At 34.0% G+C, this 22,860-nt stretch overlaps 1 protein-coding gene and 1 pseudogene across 4 annotated transcripts in view; one reads left to right on the top strand and one right to left on the bottom strand.

The window, feature by feature from the left end:
• PTH2R (parathyroid hormone 2 receptor) overlaps positions 1-22,860 on the top strand; it is a 67,920-nt gene that overhangs the window by 9,311 nt on the left and 35,749 nt on the right. For 3 of the 4 annotated variants that reach the window (XM_011369635.2, XM_011369633.2, XM_023536285.1), the window contains exons 2-5: positions 5,643-5,745; positions 12,237-12,347; positions 12,456-12,577; positions 20,208-20,305. In XM_011369635.2, coding sequence (XP_011367937.1) covers positions 5,643-5,745; positions 12,237-12,347; positions 12,456-12,577; positions 20,208-20,305 — 434 coding nt within the window. Of the gene's footprint in view, positions 1-5,642; positions 5,746-9,976; positions 10,072-12,236; positions 12,348-12,455; positions 12,578-20,207; positions 20,306-22,860 lie in introns of those variants that run through there. The other variant, XM_023536287.1, reaches the window with a different exon arrangement.
• On the bottom strand, positions 21,343-21,461 carry LOC111745350 (annotated as a pseudogene).

Here is a 22,860-nt window from a genome sequence, read left to right as displayed (position 1 = left end):
TTGGCCAAATATTTGTGTGACAAGACTTATAGGTGTTAACGAAAAGCTCCTAAAGGCAAACTTCTGCTTCTCCTTTATGAAACCATTTACAGCAAATTGCAAACTGGATGAAATTTCCTAAATGAAAATAACTTATTTTCATTTCCTACTTACACAATCAGACTAGCTGTTTTCTATGAGAAAAGTTTTCCAGTTATTTTTTAAAATACATTTTTCTGAGAGCAAAGATTGGTTTAACAATGATTTAAACCAATTTTGTGGGCATGAGATATGTCTAAGCTTGCATATTATTCTGCCTACACCACAGGGAATCTGCCTTCAGAAAAGCACTCATCCATATAATGAGTGCCAACATAGAACTTCTCCTTTCAACATATATTCTGGCATCTTATTTTCTAGATGACTAAAGTCTGTAAGACATAACATCCAGAAGCTCTTGATAGTCATATAAGCAAAACTCAAGCGCATTTTTCATGTTGATTAATTGAACTTAGAGCTATCTAAAAACTGAAAGGAACCTTAAGTAGATATGTTGGGTTTCTTGTAGCATCAGAAAAGCCTTTTAAAATCAGTCCAAAAGATACAGCATACTTTATTTCCCATGCAATTGCTAACATATTAGTAAAGGCATTTTGTTTGTGAGTCTGTTGTATTTTTTCACTACTCATGATAAATGTGTACTGGGTACCTGAGAGCCATATTGCACCTCCTGACCTATCCAAAGGCCAAATCCATGGCTTGGATTTCTTTTGTATCTGTCTTCTGCCGTAGTGTCTATAGGTCGTGTCTTCTCCATGGTAGGTCTCAACAAATACTTGTAGAATAAATATGCTCGACACTCCTTGCTGCTAAACCAGAACAAACAGTGTAGAATGAGTAGAAGGCTTTTCTGTGAACAAAGGAGATAGCCTCCAATTAAATTAAATAAAATTAAATCAAATTAAATCAAATTAAATTAAATTAAAAATCTTCTTCCCTAGATCTTTTCATTTTCAATTCAATAAAATTGCATTGGACTACTATGTATTTTATGTTTATTATGCAGGCTCTTAAAGTGATTAAGACAAGGTCCTACCCTCCAAGAAGCTTCCACTCTAGAGGAGACCGATTGCCAATAATGCACAGATGAGTTCTTTGCCTCTGCTTTTGACTTCTGTCTCCCCGCCTGCAGTATCTATTCATTTTCCTTCTTTCTGCTATATCTAGTTTATTTTTTACTTCCACGTTTGTGCAGTGTAGGTGGTAGATATTCAAATGGAAATGGAAAAGACCTGCCTGATCTTTGCCCAAGGTTTCTCGTGTTTAGCATTTTTTTTCTTTTTGCTTTAGTAAATTTATTTTGGTCGAATATATTTAGAAGGTAATAATAGTATAGACTTGGTGATAACAGCAGTAATATCAGTTAACATTTATACGGTGTTCACTATATAAAACAATTAAGCACTCTATGCATTCTTTTCATTAATTCTCACAACTACCTTATGAAGGAAATGAGCATGGCCTCTCCAACATCCATTCCATTCCTCACCAATTCCGTAGCAAGTGGTAGAGCAAGGATTGACTGAAAAAAATGCAAATCCACAAACCCCTGCCCTGATGAATTTTTATGTTCACTCATCCTCCTGAAGCCTGCTCTACCTGCGGATTCAGATCTAAGAAATCTCACCTTGTAACTGCTCAGTGGAGGTAACAGTGTAGGTTCCTCAACCAGCTTCTGTTGACACCCAAGGTGAGGAGCTCCTGGTTCCTGAAGGGCGGGGGGTGGTCTCACGGACACCACAGTGGAGCTGCTGGACTGACTCTCCACTGTCTTCTCTGACACCACCCAGGGGGAACATGCAGGGACACCTTGTTACTGTCAGGCCAGTGTGGAAGTCCAGGAGGCCCACATGGTCTCCACTGACACCCAGGGTCGGGGGACTCTGACGGGCCTCATTACAGACCAGTGTGGGTGAAAGTCCCAGCTCTCCGCTTCGCTCTGAAAGCACTCTGGGGAGGGCGTAGGGACATCTCCTTACAGCCTGGGGAGGGTGGAAGTCTGGGCCCCACCTGGCCTTTGCTGGTGTGGATCAGGGCAGGACTGTCGTTTTTTTTGTGGTGCTTGGGCTGAACTGTTATTGTCTAAAAGTTTTCTGTCTTGTCAGGATGCCTTTCCTTTCTTTGCTGTAGAGAGCAGGGTTTTCTTGAGACTTTTTTTCTTTTTTGGTTAGCACCTGTTGTTGTTTCAGAGTTTCCAGCTTCTACAAATACAGGTTGGGAATATATGACACAAAAAGAAAACCCAGAGGATTTCCCACTGTATTATTCTTCAGGGTCTGAGGTCCCTAGGTGTTCTGCTTTCTGCTCTTCACCTTTCAGAATCATCTTATGTTCGTTTTATACATAATGCCCAGAGTTTGTAGTTGTACTTATTGGAAGGAATAGAGGAAAGTACATCTACTTTATCATGCCAGAAAGAGAAGTTCCAGAATGCTTATTTTTAAACACATGTAATTTATAGATTCATAATTACTTTAAAATGAAATAAATGTGAATATTATAATTATGAAGATTCACATATTCTGACATTAACAGTGTCTATAATGACAATTTTGTGTACTTTCAATAAGGTAGATATGATCAAATTAGGGCTTCTTTTAGCTATCAAGTATGTGACAGATTGAAATCAGCATTTTATTTCAAATTGTAAATGATCATTTTCACAGGAAAAATTACTAACATCTATTTTTCTAAATGTACCACTTTGTTTTGGATGCAATTATTATTTTTGGAGTAACATTGAATAGTGGACATTGAATATGAAACATTGAAATAGATATTGAGTATGAGAAGTGCTCTTCTGTTTTAATGTCTATGGTGCAAAACATTTGTATCTGTAACAAAGGAGGAAAAGAAAGCAACATAAAAGATGTTAAGCATTTTCTTACTGTCACTTGAAATGTCTAAAGATCAATTTAACAGATTATGAATTAGGACATCCTAATCAAACCTGCTCCTGGGTTAAACTGGCTACTTTTTTAAGAACACAATATCTTTAGAAGCTGTAGTTTATATAATGCTTATGCTCCTGAAAGGCTATCTACAAGGGCCACATATACACAAAATAAAACAAAAAATGTATTTGTTCAACTAAAAATGGTATGAGTGATTTGAAATGTTCATATTTGATATAGAAGTCAAATGTCTCTTAATCAAATTTATAGTTCTGCAACTTGGTCATGATTTACCCAGTGCTTTCTATGACTTAAGTCAAAGAAAGTAACTACTGAGCTGAAAAAACAGCCAGAAAAAAAAAAAGACCCATTTGAATGGTGCCCGACTTTCTGAAGAATGAATGAGAAAGAAGTCAGTTTTCCTTCCATGCCCATTCAAATGACTCATCTGTTTTCATTTCATTCTCCCTTTACGTGGGATTTTATGGTTCAATTTAGTGTGGCTACTTATAACTCTGAATCTGCATTGTGCTAACCTTATAGTTAAATTTTGTTGTGTGTGCCAACCACCCAAATTAGATTTTGATTATTCTCTTTTCATGAAAAAAAATCATTAAAATGAATGTGAGCATTGAGTTATGAATATTTTCCAGCAGTCTCCAAAACTACATACATGATTATTTATTAATCTACTTTTTATATTATAAATATATAAACTCAGAAAATAATAAACTCATAATTTTCAGGAATAACATAATTTTTTGATACTAAAATTAGTTCTTATGATAGACATATTTTTTAGATCCTTCATTTTAGTTTAACCTGCCAGTCTATCATTTTCTGTGTCATTTAAAATCATAATTATCAATAATCTCTAAGTATACTGCCTATGGATAATGATGTAAACATCTTTTGATTTGTAATGTTCAGTTCATAATGTCTTATTGCACAACATAAAAAAGGCTTTCCCCCCACTTTCCTTAAATAATGATTCTAGAGAATAAGTGTATTTGCAGTCTAAAATTAAAGATTTGGATTTGCAAAGGATTGTGTTATAGGAAGTTTGTCACTTAGACAGACTGATAGGTGATATGATGTCATTTGATTTAAGAATCTCTCAATCCCTAACTGAAAACAGAAATGCAAATCTCTGAACCCTATTATTGTTAAATCTACAGAACACAAAATACCAGTATTCTCTTTCTAGAAAATAGATGATCACTTGCAGAAAATTGTGATTTAAAAAAATATATTTACAAATTTTTCGATACTTCCCTTTAAGGGGTAGAGATTAATTTCTCTCCCCTTGAATGAGAGTTGGTGATTTGCTTTTAATAAAAAGAATATGATGGGACTGATCATGAGTGACATCTGAGACTAGATCGTAAAAGGCATGATGGCTTCCTCTTTGCTTCCTTTCTGGAATCATTCACTCTGTGGGAAGCCAGCAACATGTAAAGACACTGAAGCACTTGTAAAGAGAGAACCATGTGGTGAGGAATGGAGGCTTCCTCCCATCAGCCACTGGGGAGCTAAGACTCCCTGACGGTAATCATGTGAGTGGGCCATCTTGGAAGTGGATCATCTAGTCTCAGTCAAGTCTTCAGATGACAGTATCTATAGGTGAAGTCTTGACTGCAGTTTCATAGGAGACTCTGAGCCAGAACCACCCATCTAGACCTCTCCCAAACTATGAGATAATTAAGATTTGTTGTTTTAAGCAACTAAGTTTTGGGTTGATTTGCTACACAACCATAGATGACAAATATAGATTTTTCCCTCCTTAAAATTCTTTTCCTCTGAAGTCATTTTTGGTAGCAAATGAATTGTATCATGTTAGGTGGAAGCATGACTTCATTGTTGAATTTTTTGAAATTTAGTGGTTTAAAGAAATGTGTATGGATGCCAAGTTCACAGAGGTGGATTTTGGTGGCTTTGTAATGTGTCAATTTGGCTTTGTTAAACTATATTTCCTGGAATTCCCTTTAAGTTTCTGGTTAGAGTGAGCCACAAGAAACAATTTTTCATGAGCATTGGAGGGCAGAGGTGAAGTAGCAGCCATTTAGTTTTTTACACTCACACGGTCAAGGCAGGCACTTTTGTATCTCACACACATTATTCCTTATCTGCTGGCTCATCTCATTAGAGGGGGGCAGCAGCCAGGCCTGCAACTGTTCTACCTTTCCCCAGATCCTCCTTTAACTTCTGATTCCTGGGCTAAATGCTTGTTAAGGTCTATGATGAATCTCCAATGTTTAGTGATTTGCCCATGGTTCCATGGTAAATTTTCAATAGAGCTAAATTTAGTCTTCTAGACCATTCTCTTTCTATATGCGCCATAACCGACATATTGCAAGAGAATTAATAAAATATTGGGTCTCCATACATTCTAGGAAATTTTCAAACTGTTTATTATTTTTTCTAATTATATCTAATGTAATTACCTAGTTATATTAATTTTTTTTAGTATATGGTTGTATGAGATTTTCTTTTTTCTTTAGGCAAATAAGGTAAAAGTAAGATTATTCTAAAATCTTTTACATGGATGGATTTTGAATTTTGATTCAGATAAAGGATTATTTTGGATAGCTTGATATGAAAACTTTAATTTTCGATTGTATTAGGTAAAATAATGAAAGTATGTATCATGGCTTTAAAAAAAGATTATGAGAATGTTTTTCACTGTTTACATTTTGTTCATTTCTACAGCTGGATTCTGATGGCACCATTACTATAGAAGAGCAGATCGTCCTGGTGCTGAAAGCTAAAATACAGTGTGAACTCAACATCACAGCTGAGCTCCAGGAAGGAGGTAAAGATACCAAGAAAATTGTATCCTCCTTGTGCCTTGCCCCAGTCCTCACAAAGATTGCAGATTTCCCTCCTTACTTAGCAGTAGGAAGACCCTGATCAGTCATTCCATGTGGAAGTGCACATAGAGAATGAGAGTCTTTTTAAGCCACTAACTTTTCCCTACCTATGGAAGGAATGACTTGCTCGATTTGTGAGTTTGGGAATAACAACTGTGTATATCCGTCTCTTTATCTGGCCTGTCTTTGGGATCTGTCCGCCTGCAATCTGTCCTTGATCATGCGATAACCTTGGAAGGGCAGGCGCTGTCCTTGTGGGTATTGCCTGCAATTTTCAGTAGTATGTAAAAGTCAGAGGAGCAAACAAGCAAGTCCATTGATATGTATCTAGGCCATGTTCTCCAAATAACTTTTTTCTTAATAAGGTGGTTATTTGATCTCCTTCTGCCTGACTCCTTATGTAATTTCTCAAATAGTTCTAAATTCAACTGGGAAGGGAAGTACTATATGCCAAGCTCCCTAAATTCCCAGCAATCTGAATGCAGCAGATAATGTCCTTAAAGCTATGCCCCATAGTAAAATATGTAGTTTGATATCTGCTTCATTCTAGTCTCCAAATATTAAAAAAGTTTTGTGATTGATTTCTCAATTATTATCAAAGAATATGATCTGCATGATATGGTTTTTAAAAATGTATTGAGACCTACTGGCTTATAGAGTGGTCATTTTTGATAATGTTCCATGTGGTCTTCAAAGGAATGTGTATTCTTCATCTGAGTACATTGTTTTACAGTGCCCACTCAATTAAGCTTATTGGTTATATGGTTCACATATTCTGTGTAAATAATGATTTTCCATTTGCTTGACCTATTCTTGTCTGAGGTTATATTTTAAAATCTCCCACTATGGATGGTAAATATTTTGCTTCATGTATTTTGAAAATATGTTATTTGGCATACACGAGTTTAGAAATGCTATATTTCATGGTAAATTAAACCTTTTTATCAGCATGAAGCAGCCCTCTTTATCTTTAGTATACTTTTGCTTTAAATATTAAATAATATATAATGTAAAATTATATTAAAGATAACAATATTTAAAAAACAGCATTAGTTTTTTTTTTCTCTTGGTAGATATTTGCCATACATATCTTTCCCCATCCTTTAAAAAAGTGTTTAATTGTGGTAAAGCACACATAACATTAAATTTACCATCTCAAACATTTTTAAACGTACAGTCTAATATTATTGCATATTCATATTGTTGTGCAACCAGTTACCATAAATTTTTCATCTTACAAAATTGACACTGTGTATCCGTTAAATAGCTCCCTTTTTACATCTTTTAGTAAACATTTCTATATATTTACGTTTGCGAGTCTCTTATAAACAAGGCAAATGTGGACTTTTCTTGTTATTCATTCTGATAATTTTTATCTATTAACTGAAGAATTTATCCCAATTACATTAATTGTGATTATTAATATACAGTATTTGCATTTAATTCTACTATTTTATTTGGGTTTTCTTTTCACCAGCTCTTCCTGTGTGTCCCTTCCACTCCCCACACCCACCTTCTTTTAGCTTCTTTTTTAATTGATTGACTTTTTTCCTTATTTCATATTTTCTCCCCCTACTAGTTTGAAACTATATATTATATTTAATTCCTTTAGTGATTAACTTAAGGAAGCCCCAAATTCAGTGCTTGCTGACTCTATGGAATAGAATTGCTGGCCTCAGATTTATTCTTTTAATTTACAGCCAGCTAAGCCATGTTTTAAGAAATAAAATGTTTGTATTAATTCAGCATTTGTAGGTGTCTTGTCCTAGGAAGCAGTTTTCTGAATAGCCAAATAGTGTCAACAAGGGGAATTACTTATTCTATCTCTAAAGAATACTGAAGGAGCAGCGTCACCATGAAGGAATTTATAAGGATTATTATCTATGAAGGTTAAATGTACTATTTTCTCTGAAGTCTCATGAAATTTTAAGCTGGAAGATATCTCAGAGATTACCTCGTCCAACATTATCATCTTCAGTGTCCCTTTGACAGTTTGACAGATATATTATGTGCCCACAGTGTGTTGTAAGCACTGGGAGAAATAAATTAGATTTTATCCTTGCCCCATGGAGACGATGATGTAGTAAGGGAGACTGACACCTTCCAGTAGGGTGTTATTAACAACAGAATCACTGAAAAAGCATCAATTCGTTGGAGAGGGATTGGAGGAGGCTTCCTGGAGGAATAATCATCTCACCTTAAAATAAAAGGTTAGAAATTAGATGTGTAGAGGAGGAAGTAAAACATTTCTGGCAGAGGGAATAGGGTGGGTAAAAGGCAAGCAAGTAGGAATCATCATACACCACAAGACTTACACATAAAATGAGTCAATGATTTGGATGTAAACTTATGTAACATCCAAAATTTTTGAAGGAGTGAATCATGTGAAACATGTAGATGAATAAAAATATTAAAAGAGAAAAGACACTTTCTTTGAGGTCTTTCTCCATACAAATGAGGTAGATTAAATCTGGTCAAACTTTGGTCTGTATCTTAATGAAAAATGTCTAATTATACGTAAATTGACTCAAATTTTCTTCACTTTCTGTATAAAAAAGTGGAATCACATTTTGAAATCACCAGCCGATTTAGGAAATTTTCATTTAAAAATTTTTTGAAAATCAAGAGATGCTTATCAAAATATTTAGAAGTGAGCTCTTAGCCTATCCACAATTTACTTTATAATACCACAGCAAAAAAATAAATTATATGAAATAAATATGGCAAAATATTAACGTGTCAATTCTAGATGATGGATGTATGATATTCTGTTTTGTTTATGCAAAACATTTTATAATAAAAATTAAAAATTTTCTTCATGTCTGTGAAAGAAAGCAAAGGAAATATAAATGCAAATACCCAGTTGTAAAACTATTCAAGGATTTAAAAATAAAAACCAAGAAAGTATTGATTTTGGTTCTGCTTTACGAATGTGTCATCGCATTGTATTATGGGTAACTGTAGAACTGAAATGAGACAAAGTTAGATCCTTCAAATTTTTGATTGTTCTGTGTAAATATCATGGTTTTTCAAGCCCCACTAATAATTAGTTTGACCTGGCACATACAAAAGATTACAGGGAATGTGATTAATGGTGTTAATTTATAATGGGAGATTGATGAGTCACCAGGCAATTAAATAGTTTCTTGCTAAATCATTAAAGTATTTACTCACATAGGAGGTGGAATGATGATCAAAGAATAGATGTTAATTTAGATTTCTGTATTATCTGTGAGGTCATGGCTTCCCCAATCTTTTCAACCTTTTGTGAATATATATCATTCTCATTGTTGAAGAGCCACCAGAGAGATGAACATGATCTATAGAAACATTATTTTGGAGGAATATTGGTTTTCTGAAATTTTGGGGGCATGTCTATGTGTATATATGTGTGGAGTGGTATCATGTAGGGTACTACAAAACTGTCCCTTTCAGAGAATGAGGAAATATCATCAGATTTTCTCCATAGAAATTTAAAGACTACATAATTATAGAATAAAAACAAAAAACAAAAAAAAAAGAAAAGAAAAGAAAAAAAGAAGCAGAAACCCCAAAAACAAAAATAAAAAAATAAAGATTATGTAATTATAGAATAAAATGGTCATTGGATTTTAGACATATGAAGATCTTATTCCATCATGTGACTAACTCTTGCCTGAACACCTCACATGACAATGCAGCATGAATTTTAGAGAGACAGCTAGTTACAAGAACACAAGACGATGTGTTCAGATCCAATTTATGTATATTACACAATAGATAGATGGTAAAGGATTGGACAGTCCAGATAAATAAGGATGCCTGACTTGTTCCAGACAAAATGAAAGGATGGGAAACCATATGGAATGCTGTCAAGATAGAGAAGAGTGTCTGGGGCAAATTTGTTGGGAGAGATTGATTCATTACACTCGGTTTAAACCAGAGGGAAAACAAACAAGAAGAAAGTAATGGTAGAGATAAGCAGGTGGAGCTGTGTACCTCCAGAAGCAGGAGCCTGTGCGATGAGTTCCTGGCTTGCTTGTGATAAGTAAAGCCCAGGCTTTTATTATGTGAACAAAGTGAGGCTGTTTCCAAGAAAATCAGTGTGGGCGAGTGAAGGCATTTTCTTTTTCTTATTGCTTCAGCAATCCACAGAGCAAATCATGTATTTGTTTCCAGGTGATATTAAGAAGTTAATTTCAACTCTGTGTGGAATAATGGGCAAAGAGTTAAGGTGGACTTAACTATATATATTTACCGTGGATTATCACCTGAGTTAGCCTTCTTTGGTATTTATTAGATCACAAATTTACTTTTGTGCCACTTGTGCTCTTAAAAAAAGAAAAAAAGAAAAAAGAGGTTAACTTCAGGGTTATGCTGAATTCTTTTCTGTAGAGGTCAGTGTTTGTGTGAGGTTCTATTATGCTGACTATCAAAATTGAACAGACAACTTGACATCATGAACATTAGTGAGAATGAAAATCCTTGGCTATAGTTAGTGTAATTGGTAACTAAAAAATTGAGGGAACTATAATGGATGATACTTGTGGTAATGAAATAATGGCCTCCCAAAGGTGTCCACACGTGAATATATGTTGTGATGCCTGTATATGTTATGTTACATGACAAAGGAGCATAGCAAATGGAATTAAGGTTATGGGTCTTAAAATAGGGTGATTATCCTGGATTATCTGGATGGGCCTAATATAATCACATAGGCCTTTAAAGGTGGCCAAGAAGGGCAGAAGAGTCGCAGAAAAGGAGTATGGAGGGGACAGACTCGAAATGTGAGAAAAACTCAACCTGCTTTGCTGACTTTGAAAATGGAGGAAGGAGGCCATGGGCCAAGGAATGCGAGTGGCTTCTAGAAGTTGGGAACAGCCCTCAGCTGACACCCAGCAAGGAAACAGGGACCTCGGTCCTACAACTAGCTGCAAGGAACTGAATTCTAGCAATTGGAATGAGCAACGAAACAGATTGTCCCTCAGAGCCTCCAGGAAGACATGCAGGCCAGCCAAGATCTTGATTTTGGCTTCGTGTGTCTATAAGCAGAGATCCAGCCATGCTTACTGGACTTGTGATTTACAGAAATAGTGAGAAAATAAATTTGGATTACTTGAAACCACTAAATTTGTGATAATTTGTTATGATAGCAATAGAAAATGAAAACAGCATTCATTAAAAGTAGTCTCTTTTTGGGAAGTCGGAGTATGACATAGCCGATATGCTCTTCTCTTGGAAGTTAAATGCAAAACTAATGGAGAGGAGTCTGGAAGAACACAGAGCGTTGACACGGACTGAATGTTTGTTAAACTCCTGACAACGTCCAGGTGGCTAATGCATGAAACAAAACAGACATAATTCCCAACCCTCATTAACCATAAGCCTTGGAGTTTAAGAAAACAATAACAACCCAATATTGGAAGGTGATGAGTGCTCAGATGAAAAATATAGCAGGAAAGGGTATAAGAAGTGTTTTGGGTTGTAATTTTAAATAGGGAAAGTTTACTCAGAAGTTGATGTTTGAGGTAAGGGAATAAGCCTTGAGGCTATCTGGGGGAATGGCATTGCATTCAAACAAGAGCAAGGAGGACCTTAGCAGCAGTTGAAGTCGGGGAGAAAGGGTTGGGGAGAAGACAGATCCCATTGGGCCTTCAGACATTGTGACTTGGTTTTTGCTCAGAGTGGAATGGGAAGACTTTGGAAGATTTGGGGCTATTGTGTGAAGAATAAATGGAAGGTGAGGGAACATGGAGTCAGGGAGACCAGATGGAGGCTATTGCAGTAAATGAGGCTGGAGAGGAGATGGCTTGGACCATTATGGTGCCAATGGAGGTTTTGAGAAGTGACAGAATTCTGAATGCATTTTGAGGAGAGTAGAGCTTATGAGAATTTTGTTTGAGATGAGTATTAGATTCAAAGAAGTCACTAAAATTGTCAGTAAAAAAGCAAACCCAAACATTGGAGCTTACCTGTGAAGCTCAGTCTGTTTCATATGACATATATTTAACAGCAGTTAAAAAATCTAGGGTAAAAAATGTAGCTACAACTATGATAGTTGGTAGAATTTTACTACAGAAATTGTTCACAATGAATTTCAATGTTTCTTTCTTTTTTTAAAATAAGATTTTATTTGAGGCAAACTGACAACGTGCCAGGAAGCAAGATCTCAAATGCTCTGACAGTGTTTCTTATGTATTAAGTGCTATAATTCATACTTATTGGAATCACTAAAATACTTTTAATTTATGCAAGTCAAATATTCCTATCAATGGGCCTTTGATGAAGCCAGGTGGGTGAGTTTTGGGACATTTGTATTCTAGTTTCCAAAACTATCAAGTTGTTTTACATTTTGCTATAGGCAGTGATCCAAAATTTTGTATTTTGACTGAATTTACTCTGTAGTTCCAAGAGCATTTTTGTTTATTTGCTTTTTAATATTTTTCTTTCTTAGAGGGAAATTGTTTTCCAGAATGGGATGGACTTATTTGTTGGCCCAGAGGAACAGTGGGGAAAATATCGGTTGTCCCATGCCCTCCTTATATTTATGACTTCAATCATAAAGGTACTGAATTTTTCTGAAATGATTAATTTGGAACAGAAATTTACTTTTTTTTTTAATGGACTCTAAGGCACCTGAGCAATCTCACTGTTTTTCTTCATGTCTTTATAGGAGTTGCTTTCCGACACTGTAACCCCAATGGAACATGGGATTTTATGCACAGTTTAAATAAAACATGGGCTAATTATTCAGACTGCCTTCGCTTTCTGCAGCCAGATATCAGCATAGGAAAGGTAATGGTAATTTTGTATTTGTGAACTCCTAAGGGAAAGCAGAATAATGATTTTATGCAATTTTTGATTGTCGACCATTATAAATTAAAACCTTTTATTCTATGGCACGAAGATGATAAAAGCTAAAAGCAAGTTGGAATCTTTTCAGATAACTGGTTAAGGAAAGCTCTAGGAAAATACCATTCTGGTATTTTCTTTAGGTTAGGGTTACTTGGCTGAGATATATACTTATAAATATGTATCTCTGTGTATATTATGTTACATTCTGTTTACATTAAATTATATTATGCCGTTTTATGTATAAAAATTTAAATAGGTAATCAGCATCATGATTCACAATTTCTTTTGATTACCTATAAGTGGCTACATGTCATCTCACTCTAGATCTTAGAAGGAGCTTTGCATTTTAGAGATGTATTTCCCATCTTTTAAGGTTTGCCAGTAGGGAATTTCATTAGTATGTGAAATATTAGAGTTGCAGAATTAAGGAGGAGCAAGGGGCATTCTACATATATATATTGGTCTTTTAGCATAATACCTTAATTTTATACATGTGATTCAACTCAGAACCAGATATTAAGTGTTGGTTAGAGTGACACATTTCACTAATGGCAGGGTCTAAAGCAGAGCCCTGATCTACAAATTCCTCATCAGTGCTGTTTTTAGGGTAATAATCATATGTAAACTTTCAAAACTAGTTACTTTTAAGTTATATGCATTACTTTAAGAATCATGCTTAAATTCCTGTCATTCAGACCTCCTGAGTAAAATACATGATGATATATGCATATGATGCTAGAGGTGAACCTGATAAATTGATGTATAAATGATTTTTGTTAAGACTCTGAGAACAGTTCTAATACATAAACTCTCCCAATGTTAGACATTTTTCTTCATGCTGGTTTTTTCGGGGAGTGGGAGAAAAGGAGAGATAGCGAACTGAAAATTTCTTTGATTTTGCATTAATAGTCAGAACTTCCTTTCTTAGCTTTTTTTCTTTCTAACACAAAGCACTACCACTTAAATGAGTTCTTTAGTAATTTGCTGAAAGACCTTCAGTTTGTATTTCATTGTTGACAAACTTCTTAGATAAAATTAGTTAATGTGAGGAGATGCTATATACTTTACAATGGAATTAAAGCAAACAATGACTTAATATAAAATGCTTCAAAATTATTTTAATTTCATTGACATAAATATTCACAATATTTAATGTACTCTGTGATGAATTTGTGCATTAAATGATGACAAATGCAAGTCTTTTACAGGTTTTAAATGGACTATAAATTAAATCATGGTTTTATGTATTCTGAACTCTAATTTTATAACCATTCTTTGTGATTACTATGTATTCTAAGAATCAAGATAGCAAAGGATGATAATATACCCAAGATACATATATTATTTCATATAAAAATGATTTAAGAGTTAACTGAAAAATTTGAAGAATTTTGTTAGCATAAATAATTTTATCTTTTTAATTAAAAATACAAAGAATGTTTCTATTGGTAACAACTCTTAAGAAATAATTTGAGAAGACTTAAGAAAAATAAATATACTCTAATATAAGAAAACTGGATATCTCCTGACATTTTGATATTCTGTAGGGAAAGATGATATTACTTATTTATGAGATATTAATTATTAATGGTATAAAGAGAGTTTTTGTATAAGAAACAAAAATTTTAAAAAAGTATACATTTAGAATAAATAGGACATCTTTGGAGGGAAAATAAGACTTTTTAAATAATTATTGTTCTGTTCTTTAAGTAATTTCCGTGTCATTGCCTTGACTAAATGAGATAATTATTTATAATAAAAAGAAAGAAAAGAACTCTTATGATAGGTCACAATATTATTAAATTCTTTAGAGACATTTAAAACAGTAGTATATTATATAAATTACCATATAATATACTTCATGTCTAAAGATTATATGCATTTCTGGGAAGCAATTTAACAATATATATTAAGGAATTTCAAAGGGTCATATCTTTTGATTTTATAATCTTGTAAAATTCATGCATAAAGATTTGGAGTGGGGGGAACTGAATGGAAAAAATATTCATTGAACCATCGATAATTATTCTGAATATTCTGAAGAATTAAAATTTCCAAAGATGAACTAGTTAAGTAAGCTTAAATACATATTTTTTGTAATGAGATGTGGCCTTGGGAAATTCTTTTTTTATACGGCTAACTGAAAAAAAAGTCGGATAATAAATAGATATAAATTGGGGATGAAGATGCTCAAAACAATGGGAAATTATGCAATAAAATAGAATGAAGAGAAATACATGAGATACTAACTGTTTCTTTTTGGTTGGTGAGAATTCAGGAGTTTTTTCTCTTCTATTTTGTGTTTTACACATTATCTAGATATTTTCTATGAAAAATTTTAACATTTTATTAACAGAAAATAATATGTAGTAAATGTTTAAAATAAAAAGGAACAAAAGTCTTCTGCTTCCAGAAAGTCTTCCAAAAGTCTGCTGCCAAGAAATTAAAACGAACCAAATTTCAGAGGTAGGCAAGCCCTTTCTATGAGAGAAGAGACCCATGGGTGCATTTATCCCTGAATCTCCAGCATGTGAGGTGCAACCAGACCATAGAAAGGGATAAAAGAAAAGAGCCTGACTTTTAAACCAATTTTTAACAGACGAGGGTGGGCCTGAGGGCTTAGAATTCCAAGGAGTGAGTCCCAGTCGCAGTGAGCTATTATTACTCACCAACCAATGGTTTCCGATAGGGCTTTCACTGAGTGCCTGGAGGCAGTATGCCAAAGACTGGAGGCAGTACAGGTGGGCTAAGGAAAATTCTCCAAGATGTGCAGAGGGCCCTCACAGAGTGAAAGGCAGCAGTTAGCTGAGGGCATGGACAGAACAGAGGAACTGAGAGACAGAGCCTCACTAAGTGCATGAGTGCTGCAGCCTACAGGCCAGGCAAGGGCATAGAACCCCTACAATGTACAGATTTCATTGTGTGAAAGGCAGCATCCTGACAAAATAGAACTGAGAAAGGTCGTTCCTTCATTTAAAGCTAAGAACTGGGGCAGAGCATCAGGGTGGAGTGAAATCTCCTGAGATTCAGAAAGCCCAGGGCAGAGCTGGAGGGCAAAGTGAAACACTAGCAACTTGAAAAGCTGATGGATGGTTCAAAAAGCAGAAAGAGTTCTTCTGTGGCTTAGAAAAGTGTCAGATGGACTAAAACTCATATAATGGCCATCAGAGGTTGTGATGTTCAGATCCTGGTTTGCTCAAAGAAAAGTCTTGATTTTGCTCTCAAAACCTAAAAGACCAGGATAAAAGAATCTCAAAACCCGGATAAAAGAATTATGAAAAACAAAAACAAAAACTCCAGTTTAACATCAGAGAAATCCAGCCCCCCCACCCAAGAAGCCTGGTAGAGAAAGAGGTCTGCCCCTTTCAGGCCACTAATATTACATACTCAGTCTCAACTATTCTTTTATCTACAATGCCTGGAATGTACTAAAAAAACTATAAGGCAGGTACCCAAAATCTAATGTAAAAATAAGAGCAGAAGGAAACAGATGATCCAGAGGTTGGAATTTGCAGATGAGTACTTAATAATAACTATTATAAATATGTTAGATGATTTAGTGAAAAAGGTGCAAAAAAAAAAACAAACCAAAAAAACCCCCCAAAAAAACCAGATTGAAAAATCAGTAGAGAAATGAAAACTTAAAATAACCCAGTGGAGATTCTAGAATTGAAATAATTCCGAAAAGAAGAATTCAGTTGATATGTTCAAGAGCATACTGAACACAGCATGATAAAGGATCAGTGAACTTGCAGAGAGGCCAATAGAAATTATCCAACTAAGCTTTAGGAGAAAAAAATTTAAAAAAGCTGAACCAGCTGAGACTTGTGAGACAATATATAATTGTCTAATGTGAAATTAGAGGTAAAGAGATGAGAGAGAGAGAGAGAGAGAGAATGAGACAAAATAAATATTTGAGGAGACAATGGCCAAGAATTTTTTTAAATGGATGAAATAAATCAATGCACAGGTCCTAGAAATTAAGCAAACTCTGGGCAGGATAAAAGAAAACCATACTTAGACACGTCATATTTAAACTGATGTAAATCAAGGTAAAAAGAAAATCTTAAAAGTAATGAGAGAAAAAAGGCACATTATATTCAGGGAAACAATAAAAACATACCTTTTATTCAGAAACAATGAAGCCAGAATACAATGGAATGATGTATTTAAAGTAATTAATATGCATTAAGATAAAGGTAAAACAATATTTTTCAGACAGAAAAAAATCTGAGAGAATTTATCTTCATTAGACCTTCAGTGTAAGAAATACTCAAAAAAGTTTTCTAGGCAGAAGAGAAATATATCAGATGGAAACATAGATGGAAATATATCAGATGGAAAGATTGGCAGGAAGAAATGAGTAATACCAGAATAGGTATATATGTGGATAAATATGATAGACTAAAAAAACTATATACCTATTCTTATTCATTGCTATATTTATACCTATCTTTTAAACTATGTCTAAAATATGATTCATTTAAGTTTATTGACTGCTTAAAGCAAACATAATAGCCTTATATTAGGATTTATAAGTTACGTAGAAGAAAATCTAAAAAGGACAAAGGGTAGGGGAGCGAAATTGAGTATATGATTGTAAACTTCTTATATAGTTTGTGAAATAGTTCAATATTATTTAAATGTAGGCTCTGATAAGTCCGGATGCGTAATCAAGTCTCTAAAGTAACTGCTAAATAATAATACAAGTGAAATACTAAAAATTAATTGATTGACATCCTCCCCCCACCAATAAAAGGAAAAGAAATAGATACAGGGGAACAAAGAAAAGATAGGACATATAGGATGCAAATACCAATAGGGTAGATTTGAACCCAAACATAGCAATGATTGTATTAAATGTAAACAGACTAAACAGTTCACTTAAGTTGTTAGAACAGATAATAAAAGTACAACTCACTTATATGCTAACTTCAACTAATGTATTCTAAATATAAACATACAGATAAATGTAAAGATAAAACTGCCAATGTCAGTTAAACAAAAAGAAAGGAGGGGAAGAAATGAAAGAGGAGAGAGGAAAAGAAAGATTGGATTCTCAGTCAGGATATCATATCTGTCAAGTAGAAATGTGGTTAAAAATCGCCCAGAGTTTGTATTCACATTCTAAATTATGAAGAATTCGGCACTGAGGTTGAGATTTCACAGATTTGAATAGAATACCTGGAAGATATAACTGTTGCCTTGACCACTCAAATACTTTATACCACTACCAAAAGCTCAACCCCATCTTGAAAGCTTTCTTTTATATGCCCAGTCATAAATTTTCCCTAAATGACACAGAAAATGAGTTATATTTTACATGTATTTTATATTTCTTATTGAACTATAGACAAGTTGCTGATGTTTGAAAAGAACTGGGGTTGTAGCTATTACGAAAATTTTAAATAAAATTTAAGAATTATATTTAAAAATATAAAGATAAAAGATATGTTGAAATTAAAAAGGTGGAAAAAGGTATATGCTATTCATACTCTAAGGATAAGAAAGTAGATGTGACTAAGTAGACTTCAGGACAGAAATATGCATGCATTTAGGAGCTTTAAGTTACATGAAGCAAAAATTGTCAGAGCCGAAGGGAGACACAGCTAAATCCTATGATGTTGGAATTTTTAAAAATATGGTTTTCCTAGTAATTGATAGGACAATTTGACAAAATCATCTGTAACTGTATCTTTCAATTTGATTAAAATGACATTTATAGAATACTATACCTCCAAACTACGAAATTCACATTCTTTTAAAGCACACACCGAAGGTTCATCAAGGTAGAACATATATGGGGCTGTAAAACAAGTCTCAATAAATCTCAAAATTAAAATCATACCGAGTATATTTTCTGACCACAAAGTATTAATTGAAAATCAATTAAAATAAAATATGTAGACAGTTCACAATAGTTGGAAATTGGTGACCCATGTCAAAAGTACGAACTGAATGAATATGGGAATTCAATATATCAAAAAACTGAGGGAAACAGTTAAAGCAGAGCGTAGAGGGAGCTTTATAGTCTTCAATGTTTAGAAAAGAAGGAAGGTGAAAATTCAAAGATCAAAGGTTCCATATTAAGCCATATGATGTAGTACCTAGAGCGACCACCAAAAGCACTATACAAGAGGATATATCTAAATGAAGTTCTACAAAATGTTCAAGTAACCCACAGGATGGCAGGAAAAATAAAAAAGAAATGAAAACTAGAACAACAGAAAATAATAAATAAAAGGATGGATTTAGCCTTAACATATCACTGTTGTATTAAAAACAAATGGTTTAAATATACTAATTAACAGAGACTGAGTCTATTAAAAAACATAATCCAGAAATGTGTTGTCTACAAAATTTGAAATTCTTTTCAAGTATAATGATATAAGTAGGTTACATACGTAGCATTCAGTACTACTTACCAATGAAAAAGAATAAACTTGATACATGCAACGACTTAAATGGATTTGGAGGTCATTACTCTGAGTGAAAAAAGCCAATCTCGAAAGGTCACATACTGTTTGATTCCATTTACATAACATTTATGAAATGACAACATTATAGAAATAGAAAACAGATTAATGGTTGCCAGGTGTTAGGGATGGTGGGGAGGAGAGGAGGTGTGACTGTAAAGAGACAGCATAAGGGAGAACTATGATTGCAGTGATGGTTTCAAAAATCTGCACATGTGATAAAATGACATAGAATTATAAACACATAAGCTGTACCAGTGTCAAATATCTAGTTTTGATATTTTAGTATAATTATGTTAGATTTAACCTTTGGAAGATACTAAGTAAAGCGTACATGGGACCTTTCTTACTATTTTTTTTACTTCTTATGAATCAATTATTATTTTAAAATAAAAAAATTAAAAAGGAATGAACCATTGATTCATGCAATAACACTGAGTATCAAAAATGGTATGTAGACAAAAAGTTACACACTGTATAATTCTAAGAACTCCAGAAATAGTCAAGAAGTGCATGAACAGAAAGAACTAATTTTTGGTGACAGAAATTGGAACAGTAGTTAGCTGGGGGTGGATAGTGGGTGGTTTTTTTTTGACTTCCAAGGAGCACAATGAACTTGTTTTGTCAAAACCCATCAAACTCATTTAAGATTTGTACATTTTAGTTCATATAAATTATAGCTCAATAAAAAGTTAAAGAAAACTGAAATAATATTCCCAAAATGACATATTCTTTTTACTAGTTTCCTCTTAAAATAGTCCTATAACACATGTTTAGTTTACCCTATATATCACATTAGATATACAATTCCAATTAGTTAAAATGAACAGTACGAAAATATATGAAGTAAATATTGCAATATTTAATTCGACCTCACGTAAGCAATAAGAAATGCCAAATATTTTGTTAATACATCTTTAACTCCAAATTGAATTTAGGAAATAAAAAGAAGACCAGGTGAATAACCTATAGTATTATATGAATGTGGGAATACGTTGCCTATCTCTAAACAGGTAAAGGCATAGTTTTTAAGTTTATGTACATCAACTAATTTCTTCAAACCTGCTTTTCTAATTAAATCCTTTCCTGTGCAGCAAGAATTCTTTGAACGCCTCTACGTCATGTACACTATTGGATATTCCATCTCCTTTGGTTCTTTGGCTGTGGCTATTCTCATCATTGGTTACTTCAGGTGAATGATTCCATTTATATTTTTATCCATCAAAGACAGAGGACTCACAACTGTGTCCCTAAACAGTTTTCCCAGTGTAAGTTTTTGAATTCAGCCTAGTGTTATATTATTTGACTTTGACATTTATTTTTTATGAGGAATTCAGGGTTTTGTTTGTTTGTTCGTTTATTTAAAAACTTAAAGCATCAAAGTGGTATGAAACCGTTAAGCCAATAGATCTTCATTACAGTGTATTTGTTTACATAGTGATGCAAAATACAGTTGAATGAGTTACACACATTTTCATTCATGATGTAAAGACTTACGTCACTTTTCCCAAATGATTTTGGTGCCAGAGGACAGAAATTCATTTAAAATAATCTCCCAAATTATCTGATGTCATATATAAAGAAATAGTACTTATTGCATTTATTGTGGTTTATTTTTTATCCACTTATTTTTCTAAATTAATTCAAGTTAATCTAAATTAACACAAAATTTTGATTACCAACATGGAGATAAAACAGTAAAAAACATATATAAGATATATATGTGTATATATACATATATATATATATATGATATATATACTCATGATGCTTGCAGCTGGTTTGTCATATAAATAGCTGAGAAAACAATTAGTACACAGTTTGAGAAGTGCTGTGATTTAGATGGTGTGTATTTGGGATGGCAGAGGAAGTAGGTGAGGGAAGGCCTCTCAAATGAAGTGAAATCTCAAATGATGCATGAGTATAAATAGGATTTAACCAAAAGAGGAGACCAGGAGAGAGAGTTCTAAACCTAAGTTTAGATCAAGAAAAAGCATGGACTATTTGAGAATTCAGAATTTTGGTATAGGTAAGTGATTGGCATTAAGACCAGAGTGGTAAGCAGGGTTGAGAAGGTATCAAGGCCCGTAGATTATATGAAGGAATTTGAAATACCCTGAGAGCCATGAGGAGCCTTTATTTTTTTTTTTTAGGCGAGGCAACCCTTGGTTGACCTCACAGACTGCAAGAACCTTGTCAGCTTACAATCCTTTATTTTTTAATTTTTTATGCCTACAGCACTTGGTCTTCTTAGGTGGTCTCCCATCCACGTACTAACCAGGACCGACCCTGCTTAGCTTCCGAGATCAGATGGGATTGGGTTTGTTCAGCGTGGCATGGCCATTGACCTCCACAGAAGGATTTTAAACAGGGGAGTGGCATGAAAGTTCACTTGCCTTGCAAGGTGTAGTGTGAGCTGTTAGGAAACAAGATAGGAAGCTCATTGGAAGAGGCTGTTAGAGTAACCGAGGACAAGAAGATGTGGCCTGGAGATTGAACAGAAATGGAAGGTTTTGAGATATATTAATTAAGATAGAACAGTTTTAAGAATTTAGTGCTAAATTATGTGTGGGAAAAGAAGGAGCAGGGGTAGATGACAAATTTAGAACACTAAAAGAGAGACTTTAGAAGCTAACAGAAGCTACCACTGAAAAAGTTTTATATTTTGTTTCCTATTATCTTATAATCATCTCTTTCCTGAAACTTCTCATATTACCTATTCTTTGCTTTGCTTTTTCCTTTGGTTTATCACTATCTAATGTACCAATTGATTTCTTTATTTATCTTTATTTTTTGTCTCTTCCTCTAGAATGTAAAGCAACATGGGTAGGCATTTGGTTTTTTTTTCTGTTTGCTCATTGCTGCATTCTCAGTAGCTACAATGTACTTGATATGTCCTGGAACTCAATAAATATTTGTTGAATTAATAAATAATGACTAGTTCTAATATTCCAACTGCTTCTTCTAATACAATTACCCATATTATAGTGGTACAGTTTATATTTCCAAAGCTTTTTTTTTTTTTATCAATTAATTAGCTCATTTATTCAAGAAACATTTTTCTCTACCATGTGATAGACCCTTTTTGGTATTGATGGAGGCCAAGTTAAGATATGTTGCAGACCAGAAAAGTAGTGTACACATCATTGAGAGAAACCGACCACCCACTGAATGATTAACAAATAAAATTTGTAATATAGGTTTCTACAAAGGGCTTTTTGGAATACCAAAAAGGCAGTCCAAAACTGACAAGATGAGACTTCCTAGAACAACTGACATGTTATCTGATATTGAATGATGAGAAGGAATTCAGCACATTCCAAATGATGGGAACAGAATGTGCAAGGGTCAGAGGCACGAAGGAGTAGAGTACACTCAGGAAACGTGGAGGAGTCCCGGGGGAATGCAGCATTTGGTGCATAGGGAGGAGTGGCCATATTGAAATGACCAGGAAGATGCTAGGTTTTGTAGCACTAGGTTTTGCAGTTCCTTGTCAAGGGCTTTGAATTTTGATTTATAAAAGTAGGTAATGGGGGAGCTAATGAAGTTTTTAAGTAGAAAGGTAACACAATCACAAAAATAGCCTTATGAAATTGGCGTGGCAGGTATTATTTCATTTAGAGAACAAGAAACTGAAGCTCGATCTCCAAGGTCACAAGGTTAGAGAGGTGGTTCAGCTGGAAACAGAACCTTGATCTTCTGACTCTTAACCAGAGCTCATTCCATTACACCAAGCTTAGCTATGGT

Source organism: Pteropus vampyrus, unplaced genomic scaffold (genome assembly GCF_000151845.1).
Source record: "Pteropus vampyrus isolate Shadow unplaced genomic scaffold, Pvam_2.0 Scaffold152, whole genome shotgun sequence".
In the NCBI taxonomy this organism is placed as follows: domain Eukaryota; kingdom Metazoa; phylum Chordata; class Mammalia; order Chiroptera; family Pteropodidae; genus Pteropus; species Pteropus vampyrus.
Note: the sequence above shows the minus strand (reverse complement) of the source record. Positions and strands in the feature narration are given on the sequence as shown.